This window comes from Natator depressus, chromosome 3 (genome assembly GCF_965152275.1).
Source record: "Natator depressus isolate rNatDep1 chromosome 3, rNatDep2.hap1, whole genome shotgun sequence".
NCBI lineage: Eukaryota > Metazoa > Chordata > Testudines > Cheloniidae > Natator > Natator depressus.
In genome coordinates, this window is record NC_134236.1 from 127,525,470 (window position 1) to 127,539,643 (window position 14,174).

The following is a 14,174-nucleotide window of genomic DNA, read 5'->3' on the forward strand; positions in this document are numbered from 1 at the left end:
TACCATCCCCTATCCATGAAATGGATACAGAGTCTCCTCCCTCCAGGTATTTCTGACCCGATTGTGCCCCCTCACACAAAAACAAGAGACGACTCTTCCCCAATATAACGTATCAACACGCCCAAACTCTGCTGAAAGCTTGGCTCATCTCCCCTCTTGCCCAAATTTTCTTACACAGTTAGAGCAACTGAATTGGAAATGGAGGAACTCAGCCTGCCATGAATTGTTGGAATGTTCTCCAGCTAAGAGAGTAGGTGGCGGGGGATGAAGGGAGGCCATCTGGACAACGACTGTCTTGAAATCAGTTTGTGGGCCTTTCAAAAAATCTGATTATTTTGTAAGCGACACTGTGTAGGAAAGTATCAAAAACAAATTCAGCTAGTGAAAACATTTTAGACCCTTCTCAAGTCTTCAGGAGAAGACTTGCGAGTAGTTCAGGCTACAGTGGTAATTTCAGCTGAGCACATTCATGTGACTAGTCACTATTCCCTGGTCTCACTGGGGGGGGGGGGGGGGCAGCATTTTGACAGATGACATAAGTACCAAGCAAAAGAGCTTGTTCCTGCAAGACCTGAAATGGAGGGTGGAAGAGACTCTGAAGCTTTCGCTTATGATGTTCAAAGCTGAACTGAAGGGGAAAAACAGGAAATGCAAATTGGCATAACCAGCAACTGTGTGGAAAGAATAGTAGATTACACTGACAGTCCTTTCCTTGTCTACCCTATGGACTGAAGCATTCTAACCACAAGAGGGTTCAAAAGTTACAGTGTTGCTCTGGATTACATCACAGCTATTTTCCAAACAAGTTGAAGCTAAAAACACAGACGTAGCAAGTTTTTGGTGTTTTGTTTTTAAATGCAAAAAGTAACCTCCATGCTGGGCCAGCATTGTTCCATACGTTACTATGACAGGGAGTCTTGTCTGTAGATGGCACCATGAGACCCTAATTATGAGAATGTGACCCCTAAATTATGTCACAGAAACCTCTGAATTAGCAGCACTCCCCTGCCCCACGAGTCCTGTTTCCTTGCCTTTTACCTTCACCTCCAGCAAACTAGCCTAGTCAGTAAACTTCTGTTCGTTATTTACGTTCATATTAAATTCTATTCATTATATGCTGCCCCCAAACTTTTAGCATGCCACAGCTTTTTGTGCAGAAATGCATTTAGTAGCATTGCAGGTGTTGCTAGTGGTGGGGGGACCGGAGGTTTTGGGAAGACAGAATTAGGGGGTTTGGCACGCCACAAGATACGGAAGTTTTGTTATTTTGACACTAGTAGGCTGCATCTCATCTTTCCATCCCTTTTTTGGGCGAGAGCAGCCACAAAATTGATTTTAAATTTATGAAGGAAAGGTGGTTTGAATTCCTCTTTCCCACACAAATGGCTGGCACTCCTGTCACAATATCTACCCCTGCGTTTAACAGCAATGGAAGCAGCACCTTAGCTGATGCTTGTGCTAAGATGACCGGGACAGGAGTGAAATAGTTAACAATGACATTTAAAAGTATTCCCAATCAGGCTTCAGTGTCAACAGCCCTTGGAAATGCATGAGGCAGTCCACCCCTCTTAGGGGCTGTTGTTTCAGGCTGTCATCACATAAGTACCAATAGTTCACTCTGAAGAGTCTCTTTGCAACCCTTGGGCAAGAGACTTGACAAAAAGTTTGTATTCTGGAGCACAATTATGTGGCCAATTCAAGCAGGAACAATGATGCAGCAATGTGTGTGGCTATGCAATCCTATCCTACATGGGGCCCGCAATTACAGATGACTCCTCTGTTACAGGCTACCCCTCCTCATTTTAGACTGCTCTGTTAGAAACATTTCTGATCACAGTATATCACATCGCATTAGATGTGGATCTATGCAGTGCCTAGAACTATTTCAGTGGTGGTTAAAGGCCCTGTCCACACTACAGGTTTTAACCATGGTTTGGAACCAGGTAGCACACATTCATCTTCACACGTTCCATAGGTCAGTTTGTGCCCATGTGGCAGCTTTTTTGACATCACACTTGTGTTGGGTGCATCTGACATGCTGCCCAATCATATTTTTATCAGTGCATTCTGGGAAAAATCTGAGCAAGTATCCCACACTGCCTCAGCAGGGGAGGGGGAAGTGTCTGGAGGACATGCATTCAGCTTAACACCAGGAGCACGTGGGGCTTTATATCTGTCACAGAGCTGGGGAAGAGGAGAAGCAGCCAAAGCAGTTAAGTTACACACAGATTATTAGAACTGTCCCATCCACATTTAGTATCCCCTTCCTGTCCCCAAGTGTGCTGAACAGATTACAGGAACATAACCATGGAAGACCTAGGCCTCCGGCAAGGTTGAAACACTGTTAGATGGCCATGGCTCCTAAGAGTTTTAGCCACATCGCATCTATACACAAACCATGTTTGGAGTCAACTATAATGGAAACGCATTACAGACATTGTTAAGACTTGTAGCCTGGACAGGGCATAAAACAGCAGTGGAGATAAACCCCACAAGAAGCCATAATTTCAGAGTACCTATAACTTGGGTCATAATTTAATCCTATTGGTCAGGTTAGGGCAATACAGACAACGATGTTCAGATGATAATTAACAGGTTTTTCTGAACAGCATGTGTGATATTTTAAGTACATGTGCCCAACTTCAAAATTTCATAAAGAGCCTGAACAACAAGTGACCTCCCCCGCCCCTTCCCCTTCTTATTTCTCCCCCACTTGTCTCAGTGTAGCCTGGAATCATGGCAGTCCTCCCCTCAGTTCAGGAATGCAGCATCACATTCCTGCTTAATTAAGTTAATACTGTAGGAATGCCAACCTGCAGTGTAATCCTCAATCTACAAAAACAAAAGGTTCCCCCCAGCCATACATTTTTTTTTTTTTTAAACTGGATTAGTTGAAGTTTTCAGATCTGTCAGATGTTTAAATCGCCTCTGGTTTGGATGCAGTCTCTGTTCATTAGAGATGTGGGCACTGAACTCTACCCATTTAAGAGCAGAACTGGAAAGAATTGCTTAGAAATTCAGAGTCTCGCCATTTCAGGTGAAATCTAATATAATTCACTATACACACAGGTTAGATACACCAACTGAGAAAGCGGTCATAGCTCCACTGACTTCAGCTGAGCCATGACAATTTACACAAGTCAGGATTTGGCCCCCACAAGGATGTATGTGCATGCACATATGCGCCAGCTCCTCTTGGGATAGGCAGGATACAGGCAGGATTCCTCTGCTCACGTGCACATACTTGCGGTAGCTCGATGAGTTTGTGTGAGTATAAAGAGCAGCGTAGCCACAAAAGCATGGGCTCTGGCATGGCTGAACAAACCGACCTTGAAGTGGATAGTTCCCACAGAGCGTGCGCGCATGTGTGTGCGCGTGCACGCACGCCCCCACCCACCCCAGCAGGGGAATCCAATCTCTAGCTTGCAATGTAGCATGAAGCACAAGCGAAGAATCACTAGTTAGTAGTTTGCACTTTACCAGAGCAGTACTTCCAAGAAAACCATCTGTTGCCCCAGACAGCTGGCAGCAGTGCAGTTTGTTTAAGCTTTCCTCTCCCAACCCCAACTTTTAAAAAAAAAGTCTATGAAATTAAGTGAGGAAAAAAATGAATTGGAATGTAAAGATTTCACATCAAATTTTTTTAAAAAGAGAAACAGGAAATGCAAACATTAAGTTGTTGCTCTACAACAACATTAACTTGGCATATTGCACATCCTGTGTATTTAAAGATTTATCACCATAAAAATGGGCCAGATCATCAGATTGTATCAATTGGTATAGCGCCACAGAAGTCAAAGGAGCTATGCCTAATTTACACCAGCTACACATATGACCCAATATGTATTCAATTAGACATTTATCAAGGAAAACTGGAATACAAAATACTGCATGTATTCAAATGCGATGGAGTTAGTGTTATTGTAGGAGTCTTGACTTTTACATTTCCTGACTGTGTATTTTAATTTTGCTTTTACTACTACTAGTCTCCTCACAGAGCAGCATGGCAATACAGTGCTCCGTGTTCATATTCTGCTGTCCCTATAGGGGCAATTCTTGTACTGAAGCCACTGGAGAATTCCAAACATGTCAGGAGAGCAAAATATCAGAGCGGTACTAAAAGTGAGAACTTTATCTGAACTGGCCACCATAAATGGCTTGTTAATTAATCTGGTTGCATTAAGTGTATTTTAATATTCGGATGACACACAGCCAGACAATTCGGAGATTAAGATGGAGATAACTGTGAACTGATGGGAGCACGAAGTTCCATGCACAGCAAGCAATTTAAGCAGGGTCCAGTCCTTTCCCACATCACTTTTTAACTGCTGTACTCCCCGTCTTGCTAGCCAGATAATTGGCTGGAGAAAAAGCTCCTACTTGATGTACCCTTTTGGAGTTGCTGGGAAAATAGCCCAGAACATGGAAAAAGAAATCAGAGACATGTTGGAATTGGGGGTGATTAAGCAGTTCAAATGGTCCATGGACCTCACCCATGGTGCTGGTACCCAAGGACAGGTGGATCAGATTCTGTGTAGATTATAGAAAGCTGAATGACAGTGTCTGATGTGCCCCATGCTTACGGCTGATAGGATTCTAGACAAACTGGGATGGGAGGCACATATTACCTTTAAAATGATGGACCTCAGTTACTGGCAAGTGTCTTTGGACTAGGATTAAGGCTCAAATTAAGTCTGCTTTCACCACCCCAACAGGGCTTGATTTTACCTTTGCGCCTAAAGGGTGCCCCAGCTCCCTTTCAGTATCTGGCAGATCAGCTAAGGAAGGAAATGGCAGGATTTGCCCTGGTATATATTGATGACATTTGTACTTTTTAAAGTCAGATCTGGCAGAACAGATACCCCAAGTCAGGATGATGCTCAACTGCATTCGATAGGTGAAACTGGCTGTAAAGGTGGAGAAGCATAAAGTGGGGTGGCTGAGGTGGTTTATCTAGGACACAAGATGGGTAGCAGTCACACAAAGCCAGAATCTGCAAAGGTGGTGGCTCTTAAGGACTGGAGCATTCTAAAAACCAAGATACAGGCTCCCTCATTCATAGGGATGGTGGGTATTACAGGAGATTTGTACCTCACTTTTAGCTCCCTAATGGCTCCTATTCCTGCATTGTATAAGAAAGGCAAACCAGACAGAATCAGCTGGACTGAACAGCATTTTAAAAAGGCTCTCTGTGCACTGAAGGAGGCCCTGAACCGGTATCCAGTTCTGGTAAGCCCAATTTTAACAAATCCTTCACAGATTCCTCAGACACAGGACAGGGCCTGTGTTGGTTCAGACCAATGCTAAAGGAGACCCACACTGAACTGTATATCTGAGCAAAACACTGCTTCCCATGAAAAGAGCTATGTGACTATTGAAAAGGAGTGTCTTGCAAACGTGTGGGTGTTCAGGAAGTTGCAACCATCTCTGTGGGCAGCACTTTACTGCGTAAACTGACACCAAACTCTGCTACATCCAAGTGAAAAGGCTCAAGACTAAGTTCTTAAAATGGAGTCTAGCCCTCCAACATGATGTTATGGAAATAGTTCATGCAAATATAGCAGATGTATTGTCCTGTGAAGGAGCTTTCCCGAATCATCAGATGAGTGATTCCTTTTCAAAGGAGAGTGATGTGGAGAACTTGGGGGATTTCTACAGTATTTTTATTAATATTCTTTGTGACTCAGCTTACCTACCTACTTTGTATTGTGAGCTACGTGGACTCAAATGGTTAACTCTTACCCAAAGCTCTCCAACCAGAAGACAATGATGTGAATTGACTCAATTGCCCAATACTTCACCAACCATACAGGTGAAAAGTACTCTCATAGGCAGACATCCTCCCCCCACCCACCCCCAACAGGGATAGGGAAGCGGGGATTCTTGAGGGAAGAAAGCTGAAACAAAGAGGATTTGATTCCGTTAAAAAAGCAGCCCTGACAAACTGGAGAAGGGACTCAGACACTGGCAGGGAGTGAAAGGTAGGAGCCACAGGCTCTCTCTGCCAAGGCTGAAGGCAGCCTGGGATTAGGAAGGCCTGCTTAACTAAGCAAGGCAAGGCTAAAAGGATAAGTAAAATTCATTCGTATAGGCCCTCAGTTATTTGAGCCCATATTTCTGAATATTGTTTTCCCGTTGACAGTTAACTAATACTTTGGTTTTTAAAAGACTGCACTGTGTCACTGAATACGTTTTCTGGTTACCAAGCTCCTACGAGGAGAAGAATCCTGCAAGGTGCCAAGCTAAAACTGGCCCTGCTGAAGCAGTTGCAGCATGACACGAGGGTGCTGAAGTCCAGGGACCCTGAGAGTGTCAGTCACAGGACTGCCCCAGGAGTGAAGTGCAGGCTCAGAGCCTGTCACTTAGGAAGGATGCACTCAAGAGACCCCAGAGGGAATAAGGCCCAACACACTGTATGATCCGTGGCAGAACAGTGTGTCCTAGCCGCATTCTAAGGCGGCATCCTAGTGGTCTGCATCGTTGCTGGGCTTTGTTTCGAAGGGTGGGAGGGAAAGAGATTAGTCTAATTGTTGCAAAGCTCATTTCTTCAAAGAGAATTGAGTCGCTTTCTATTTTAAAAAGAAGAGAACCTAACAATATAGACCACACAAAACCAAAAGAGGTGAACAATCCTATCCACATTATGAAAATCTTCCAAAACCTGAACTCAGGATGAGGAGTTTCTCTTCCAGCAGTTGAAGACCACAGTAAGGCTGAAATTGGTGCAAGGAGCTGCATTCCTTACAGATAGTTAGATAGTGAGACAGTTAAACCCAGAAAGAGAAACCCCAACGTTTAGTACACAACAAAGCTGAAAGCCACAAATGTTAACAAACTTTTGTTATTTTAACTCTCCCCACACTGGGATATGAAGCTTCTGGTTTTAACCTGAAACCTTTTCAAAAACATTTCAGAACTCCTTATGGAGCTGCTGACTGACACATCCCCTTTACTATAAGAAGTAGTGTGTGTTCATGTATCCACAAAATGCATATATGTCAAGGGCATTTGTAATCCAAGTAATCTGCGTAGTGTGCATCGTTCATGCTTCTGTAGAAATCCCTTGGCTTTCTTCCGTCTTTTTGATGTGCCCAAGAAAAGCGTCTCCATTTAGATAGATTTCTAATAGAGTCCTTTCTACTACGAGAAAGGATGTCTCGCACGGCCATGGAGCATGGTCATTCTAAGGATGTTGGTCACCCAAATACCAAGCCCTGAGGTGGAGTGGATCAAGGTGCTTGATCATACCATTCACTGGGTCAGGAGCTTGGGAAACCTTGGGAGGATGAGTGGTAATCTGGAGGACAGGCATAGGAGGCTGGGAAACCAAAGCTGCCTGGGCCAGAAGGGCACGCTCAGGATGACCCATACTCTGTCCTGCCAGATTTTGTGCAGAACTTGGGGCAGGAGAGGTCGCAGAGGGAAGGCATAATGGAACTGGTATGCTTTTGCAACGACAGAGTTCAAGGTGGACCCGATGAAGTCCAGAGACTGCATTGAGGTGAGAACAGTTTCCTCCCCCCCAGCGTTTATGCTGACTCCCAGTGCAGCAGCATAGAAGCTGATGCATAGGCAACTTGGTGGGACCTGGCAACAAAGGAGCCATTTATAGAGGTAGGGGAAGACAATGAGTCTACAACATCTGACATGAGCTGCTACTACCAAGAATATCTTGGTAAAGACTCTGGGGGTGGTTGCTATTCTGAGAGGGAACGCTAGGTAGAGAAAACAGTGAGAGCCCACCATGAATCTGAGGAAGTGTCTGAGAGCGGGATAAATCTTTCCTGTCAAGAGCTGTAAACCACATGCCCTTTTCTAAAGATGAGATTATAAATGCCAACATAACCATGCAAAATCTGAGTTTGAGAATGAAGCAGTTGAGATGGCAGAGGCCAAGGATTGGTCCCCATACATCCTTCTTTTTGAGTACCAGGAAGTAAGTTGAGTAAAACCTGTTCCCTTGGTATTGAGGAGGGACATGTTTGATCACTCCTTGCTGCAACAGGGAGCCCACTGCTGGTTTGAGGATATTCTCCTGAGAGTGGTCCTCAAAGAGGAGGTAAGGCTGCAAACTCTCATAGTCAGAATAGAGGATGTTCAGCACCCACTTGTCCATTGTTACTGCACTTCCGGTGTTGGGGTGGGGCAGCTGGGGGAGAAGTGCTAAACAACCCTCAAATGGTGGGTGGGAGTCGGGAAGTGTTGGGCTTAGTATTTTGCAACTCTAGTTCCCATCAAAAATAATGTCGAGCCAGGGGCTGAGACTGAGATGCACAGCCTGTTGCAGAGGGTGTGAGGAAGCGGGTCTTTTGAACACTGTCTCTTTCATGGTGGTTCATAGGGTCTCTGTTGGAAAAACTGCAGAGCCATACGCCTAGGTCTGAATGATGGGTGGCAAAACTTCCTCTTAGGGGCAAACTTGTTCGTGTATATGCCCAGTGAGTGGAGGGTAGCCCTAGAGTCCTCCAGGGTATGGAGAAACTGGTCTGTCTTCTGGCTGAAGAGCTGCAATTCATCAAAGGGGAGGTCCTGGATGGTATTCTGGACCTCCCCAGTGAACTCTGACACATGGAGCCAGGACTCCCTGCGCAGGATGATGGCAGTAGCCATAGCTCTAGAGAAGGTATCAGTGGCATTGACGGTGGATTGGAGAGCGGTCTTAGCTATCACTTTGCCTTCGTCTTTCAGAGCTTGGAAACAGGTTCTGTCCTGCTGGGAAAGGCAGTCAGTAAACTCTACAAACATGGAGTCATACAAGAAATTTTATTTACTCATCAGTGCCTGGTAATTGGCTATCCCAAACTAGAGGCTAGATGATAAGACGAAGACCTTTCTCCCCAATAGATACAGGCATTTGATCTCTATCGGTAAGCGCAGACCTGGGATGTTGCTGTTTAGCCCTTTCAGAAATAGCCTCGACCACCAGTGAGTTGGGAGCGGGGTGAGAAAACAAAAATCCTGCTCTTTTGGCCAGCACATAATAAAGCTTCTCTGCCCTTTTGGGGGTCAGAGTGCAGGCGGCTGGGGTGTGCCAAACTGTCCTAGCTGACTCCAGTATGGCTTCATTAATGGGGACAGCTATTCTGCTGGATCTGGATGAGTGGAGGATGTCTAGGAATTGGAATGGGAGTCCTGGACCTCTTCAAGAGGAATCTGAAGTTCTCCAGCAACTCTGAAGATGATCCTGGAACAGTCTGAAATCATTGTGGGGAGAAGGAGATATAGGAATCACCCACTTTGTTCAGAGATGAAGACAGTAGTCTTACTGGTTCTGGCAGAACCACTGGATCCAGTGTGTAATGATCCTCCTCCACTGTAGGATCTGGGGGGGCAGATCTGAGCATCCCCTGAAAGGGGAGGCAAGGGATGACCCCCTTAGCTGATTGAATCAACTCTGCAGGGGGGGTACTGGTCCCAAGGACCCCAGTAAGAGGGGTCACAGATGGTCACAGGGACCCCATGGCATGGGATACCACAGCTCCAACTTAGATGAGGTGGAGGTTGATCCCAAACAAGTGCAGGTCTTTCGGGTGGTGGAGGATACATAGGATAGGTGAAACAGGGCAAATTCCGATTGCAATGGTGGTACTGTTGATGCTTTTGCAGCGGCGCTATATTCTGCAAATGGGACAGGCAACAAACTCCCTTTCAGTGGTCAACTCCTTTGGTGGTGGTATCTCTCTGAAGATGGAGGAGGGGATTCTGGATGCAGATGACTGAAAGTGTTCTATGGAGCAGCAAGGGATTCAGATCTCCCCAGTGAGAGAAGGGTTGTACTTCTTTAAACTGCTGGAGCTGGCGAGGAAGACTGTGCCTGAAACTGACAGTGATTGGACTTCATCAGTGCCAATGGATCACAGGGTTTGGGAGGCGCAGAGGATGACAACAGCAATGGATCATGGTCCGGTACCAATATAGCCCAATGCTTATGGGCTTTCTTATTGTGCTTCTGGGACTTAATATATCCTAGCTCCTCATGGGCTGAGCTGATGGGCTTGCTTAGAGCTGAATCCGGCTTCTCTGAAGTGAATTTAGAGGAAGAATTAGTCTCATGCTTATTAGAGTGCTTCCTAGATTCCCAACAAGATCCTGCTGGATGACAGTGGGCAGAGGAGGGGGGTGATTCAGAGAGTTTCCTGCACTAGAGTTGGAATTCGCTGCAAGAAGCATCCTCCTTGCTGAATCAGGCCGATGTACGAGGGGTGGGGCTGGGGGGAGAGAGGGTGTCCCTGGCCTGTGTCCAATGGGGGGCCTCCTGGCTTTCTCAGGTACAGCTGGGGAACAATCAGCAGATACCACACCTCGCCACGATGTGGGCTTCCCCAAGGCAGTGCTGGTGGCCAATGCTGACTCAGAAGGATCGCAGGCAGAAAAACGGGGCTATTCTCCCAAGAGACTAAATCTATAAGACACCACACTTAAGACTATTTAAAAAAAACCCATAAAAACTGTTAAAAACTATATACAAAACTAAATCCAATTCTTATTTTGTAGGACGAAGATGAAGTTATGAACACTGGAGGTTCTGATCCAGACCATGCAGCTGTGAGAAGGACCCAAAGAGGGGGTTGGTCCACTCCACCTCTTATGACCTTGGATGGAGTCATGAGGTGAGCCAACAGAGCTACTTCCAAATTCTCTGGCTCCGGGCACTTGCCAAAATACAATCAGGACCATCACTCAAAGAAAGACTGTTTGTGTAAACAAGCCCTGAGTTGAGAGCACTGAGCACCTGGCAGATTCAGGTCTGCAATCTCCTGCAAAAAACAGCCAATAAGTCAAAAGGTCTCTGCAGATAAATCAATCACTTCATCCAAGTGCAGTTAGTGCTCACTAAACTCATATTTCACCCCCGCCCCCAACCTCAAATCACTGAGTTTAACAAGAACCACATTCTTTAAAATTTATTACTTAGGAAGGTATGTAATACTTCTAGCCCCAAAGTCATTTAAAATTTCATCTTCTGTGCAACAACTGACACTTTGAATTCAATCAGTGGGAAAAATGTCAGCAAACATAGCTATAGAAAAACAGTAGAACAAGGTTAAATATACCTGCCCCACCCCCCTCAAATATGTCTGCTCAGGGACTGAAGATCAAAGGACTCTGACAAGGCTTTGGATAATTTACATAGTTTGTGATCTTATTACAATGAAGTTCCCACTCAGGCGTGGCCAGTGTGTGTATATGCACACACACTGTAGATACACAAATGTGTCTGTGGACGTTTGCCAAGTCATTTGTCTCCATGCATGGAGCTCGCTTACTTTTAACAATACTGAGGCCAAAGAAGTGAGGGTCTTTAATCTTCACTAAGTCACAAACTTGCTGGAAGAGCTCCTGTCCGGTGGCTTTTACCTGAAAGAAACAATCAACCCAGCATTACAGGCAGCCCACACATACTGGCACTGAACAATTCTTTATGGTCATAGGTGATCAACAGGCACAAGGGCAGCCAGATCAGAATCACAGAACATAATTCAGTTCTCTGACCAGGGTTGTTGGGGTTTTTGGGTTGCTGTAAGGTATTGTTGTAGTGTATTCTTGTCTTCCTTCCCCAACCCCCTTTGTATATGCTCTTATCCCGGTAAGATGGAACTTAGGTGCCAGGCTATTGGTATCCTTTAAAAAAAGGATACTGGAACTCTGTCATCTAGAGTATTTATGCTGTGCAAATGTGACCATGTACTGAAACTCTTGCGGTATTTTACTTATTGCCAACAAAACAAAGACATTGTTTAGAAGGAGAAAGAAATTAAATCTAATTCCTCAAACCTTCCAAAAGTTAAACTTTACCTAGGAAAGGGGGGGGGGGGGAAAACCCACAACCCCCACACTGCACACTTTGAGAGGTGGAGAAGATGGTTTTGATCGCAAAAGACCGAACACTTCATTTTCAAGGTGGTCTCATGTGGACTGACCATGGGTTTCTTGCCCACTCCTTCATCCCATGCCATGCCATCAAGCTACTTTGCTAGTTCCCTTTACCACATCTTACTTCTGACCAAGAGCAGAATTAATGTCCCTTCCCCACCACACACAATGCCACCGCCAGAAATGTTGCTCTATAGATAAACCACCAGGGATCAGACTTCATTTTCTTTTCTTTTTTTTTTTTTAAAAAAAAGAGCTTCAAAGTTTACCAGACACCTACTAGCCAGAGGTTGATATGAAAGGGAGATATGAGCAAGGAAGAAGAGTGGCAACAAAAAGTTTCATGGTCAATTAGTGCGAAGGCAAGGGTAATACCCCACACCATGCATGGGGACTCCCAGCTGGTATTCCCATACTCTTACTACTCCTGCAGCTTTTCTTGGGGTACTCTTCCTCAAATAGCTCCAGCACCCATCTGCATGTGCTGTTGGTCAGAGATTTCCCAATCAGTAACTGCATGACATGAAACTGACAAGAATCTCATTTTAATCACCCATGGAGATCTGAACAGCAACAGTTAAGTTAGAGAATCTTTTTAAATTTCACTGTACAGTGGCTGGGCAAACCTATGAGCAGCAGTAGAGACACTGGAGCTGCCTGTCTGCAGATAGTACAGTTCACATGTGGAAGCTTATCTTCACAACCATAAAGGCAAGAAACATAAAATTTGGCAGAAGTTAATAGCTAAGGTCAACCATCTAATTAGCACTCCAAGTAGATTTTTTTCAAAACTTGTTATTGCAAACGTATTTATCACTGTTCCCCAGAGCCAGATATATGCCTGTAGGACAGTGGTAGTCAATAGGCAGAGTGCAGGCCAAATCCAGACTGCTAAATGCTTCTGAATGGACCGTAAAGGTCAAATGGGCTGAAGTAGAGCCAGGGCTGCGCGTCTGGAGCTGTGCCTGCTCCCCAGCGCAGGGCCAAGCTGCGGGGCACAGTGCATCCCCAGGTGGCTGCTTGTGCAGCCGCAGCCCCGCCAGCTCTGTCCTCCATCAGCTGGCAGCAGTGCAGGGTGAATGATCAGACGCTGAAGTCTGGGCTCAGTGAGTGGGGCAGCAGGAGTCTCTGTGGGTGGAGCAGGCAAGGAGCTGGCAGGAGATTGGGGAGTTATATGCCTAGATGATTCAGTCAGTAGCGTAGCTGGGGGGGGAGCGGGGCAGCGGCCACTACCCCACCGAGCACAAGTGGCGCCTTTTTAATTTTTTGGCGCCTTTTTAATTTTTTACTCACCCGGCGGTCTTTGGCCTCGGGTCAGGCGGCGCTCCGGGTCTTCAGTGTTGGGTCTTTCACTCGCTCCGGTCTTGGGCGGCGGAATGGGGTCCTTCAGTGCCACCGAAGACCGGAGTGAAGGACCCAACGCCGAAGTGCCGCTGAAGACCCGGAGTGCTGCTGGGTGAGTACAAGCGGGTGGTGCCTTTTTTATCTTTGCTCCCCCTGTTTTCTCCACCTGGCTACGCCACTGGATTCAATCCTGCAATGGGGAACGTCTGAGGCTTGCTCTGACTCTGAGGAACGAGCAGCTGCGTTTCTCGGTCATTTCAGTCACCCTCCCATTCCCTCTGATCATTGGCCTATTCCCTACCCCTCACCCGAGATCACTGTCCCCACAAGAACAGAACAGAATGGGGGACAGAGTGAGAGTTTCAGTGTCTTGTCACTTTCACTTTCTTTCAGTATCAGAGTCACACTGTCTGTTTTACCACCCAGCCCTGAGAGAGAGAGAGAGAGAACGAACTGAAGCTCCAGTCTACTGCCTTTCCCAGCTGAGATATGAGTCAGAGGCTCAACAGTTAAAACTGAAAGCTATTCAATTACTGGTAGCACAGAAATCTGCCCTCACTGAGAGCTTCATCTTTCATCAGTGAAGTCCATGAGAGTTTTTTCCATTGACTCTAAAGGGAGAAGGATCAGATTAGGGGGCTGTAGGGAGCTGTGAAACATTCTGTTTTGACAGGAGTGTGACCACATCTGAATAAACTGTGGCATATCAGATTTGATGCAGTAAACTCAGATTATTTGGCTCTTGATCCTGCAGGTGGGATCAGCATGCAGTTTAATAGATGCCTAGCAGATAAATATAAATATAACAGGGAACAATAAAGTAAAACAAATAAAGGAAAACAGCTGAACTCGTAGAAACATTTTTGAACAAAGGTTTTAATTGAAAAGTTGGCTTCTCTGAAAGATGAAGTAAAAAAGTTGATTTTTCCTCAACTTTGTTTGCAATTTTTTTTTTC

General features: G+C 45.6%; 1 protein-coding gene across 2 annotated transcripts in view; it reads right to left on the reverse strand.

The window, feature by feature from the left end:
* The window catches only part of FRMD1 (FERM domain containing 1), a 66,608-nt gene that overhangs the window by 24,962 nt on the left and 27,472 nt on the right, over positions 1-14,174 (reverse strand). For both annotated transcript variants that reach the window (XM_074947018.1, XM_074947019.1), the window contains one exon: positions 11,268-11,358. In XM_074947018.1, coding sequence (XP_074803119.1) covers positions 11,268-11,358 — 91 coding nt within the window. The remainder of the gene's footprint in view (positions 1-11,267; positions 11,359-14,174) is intronic.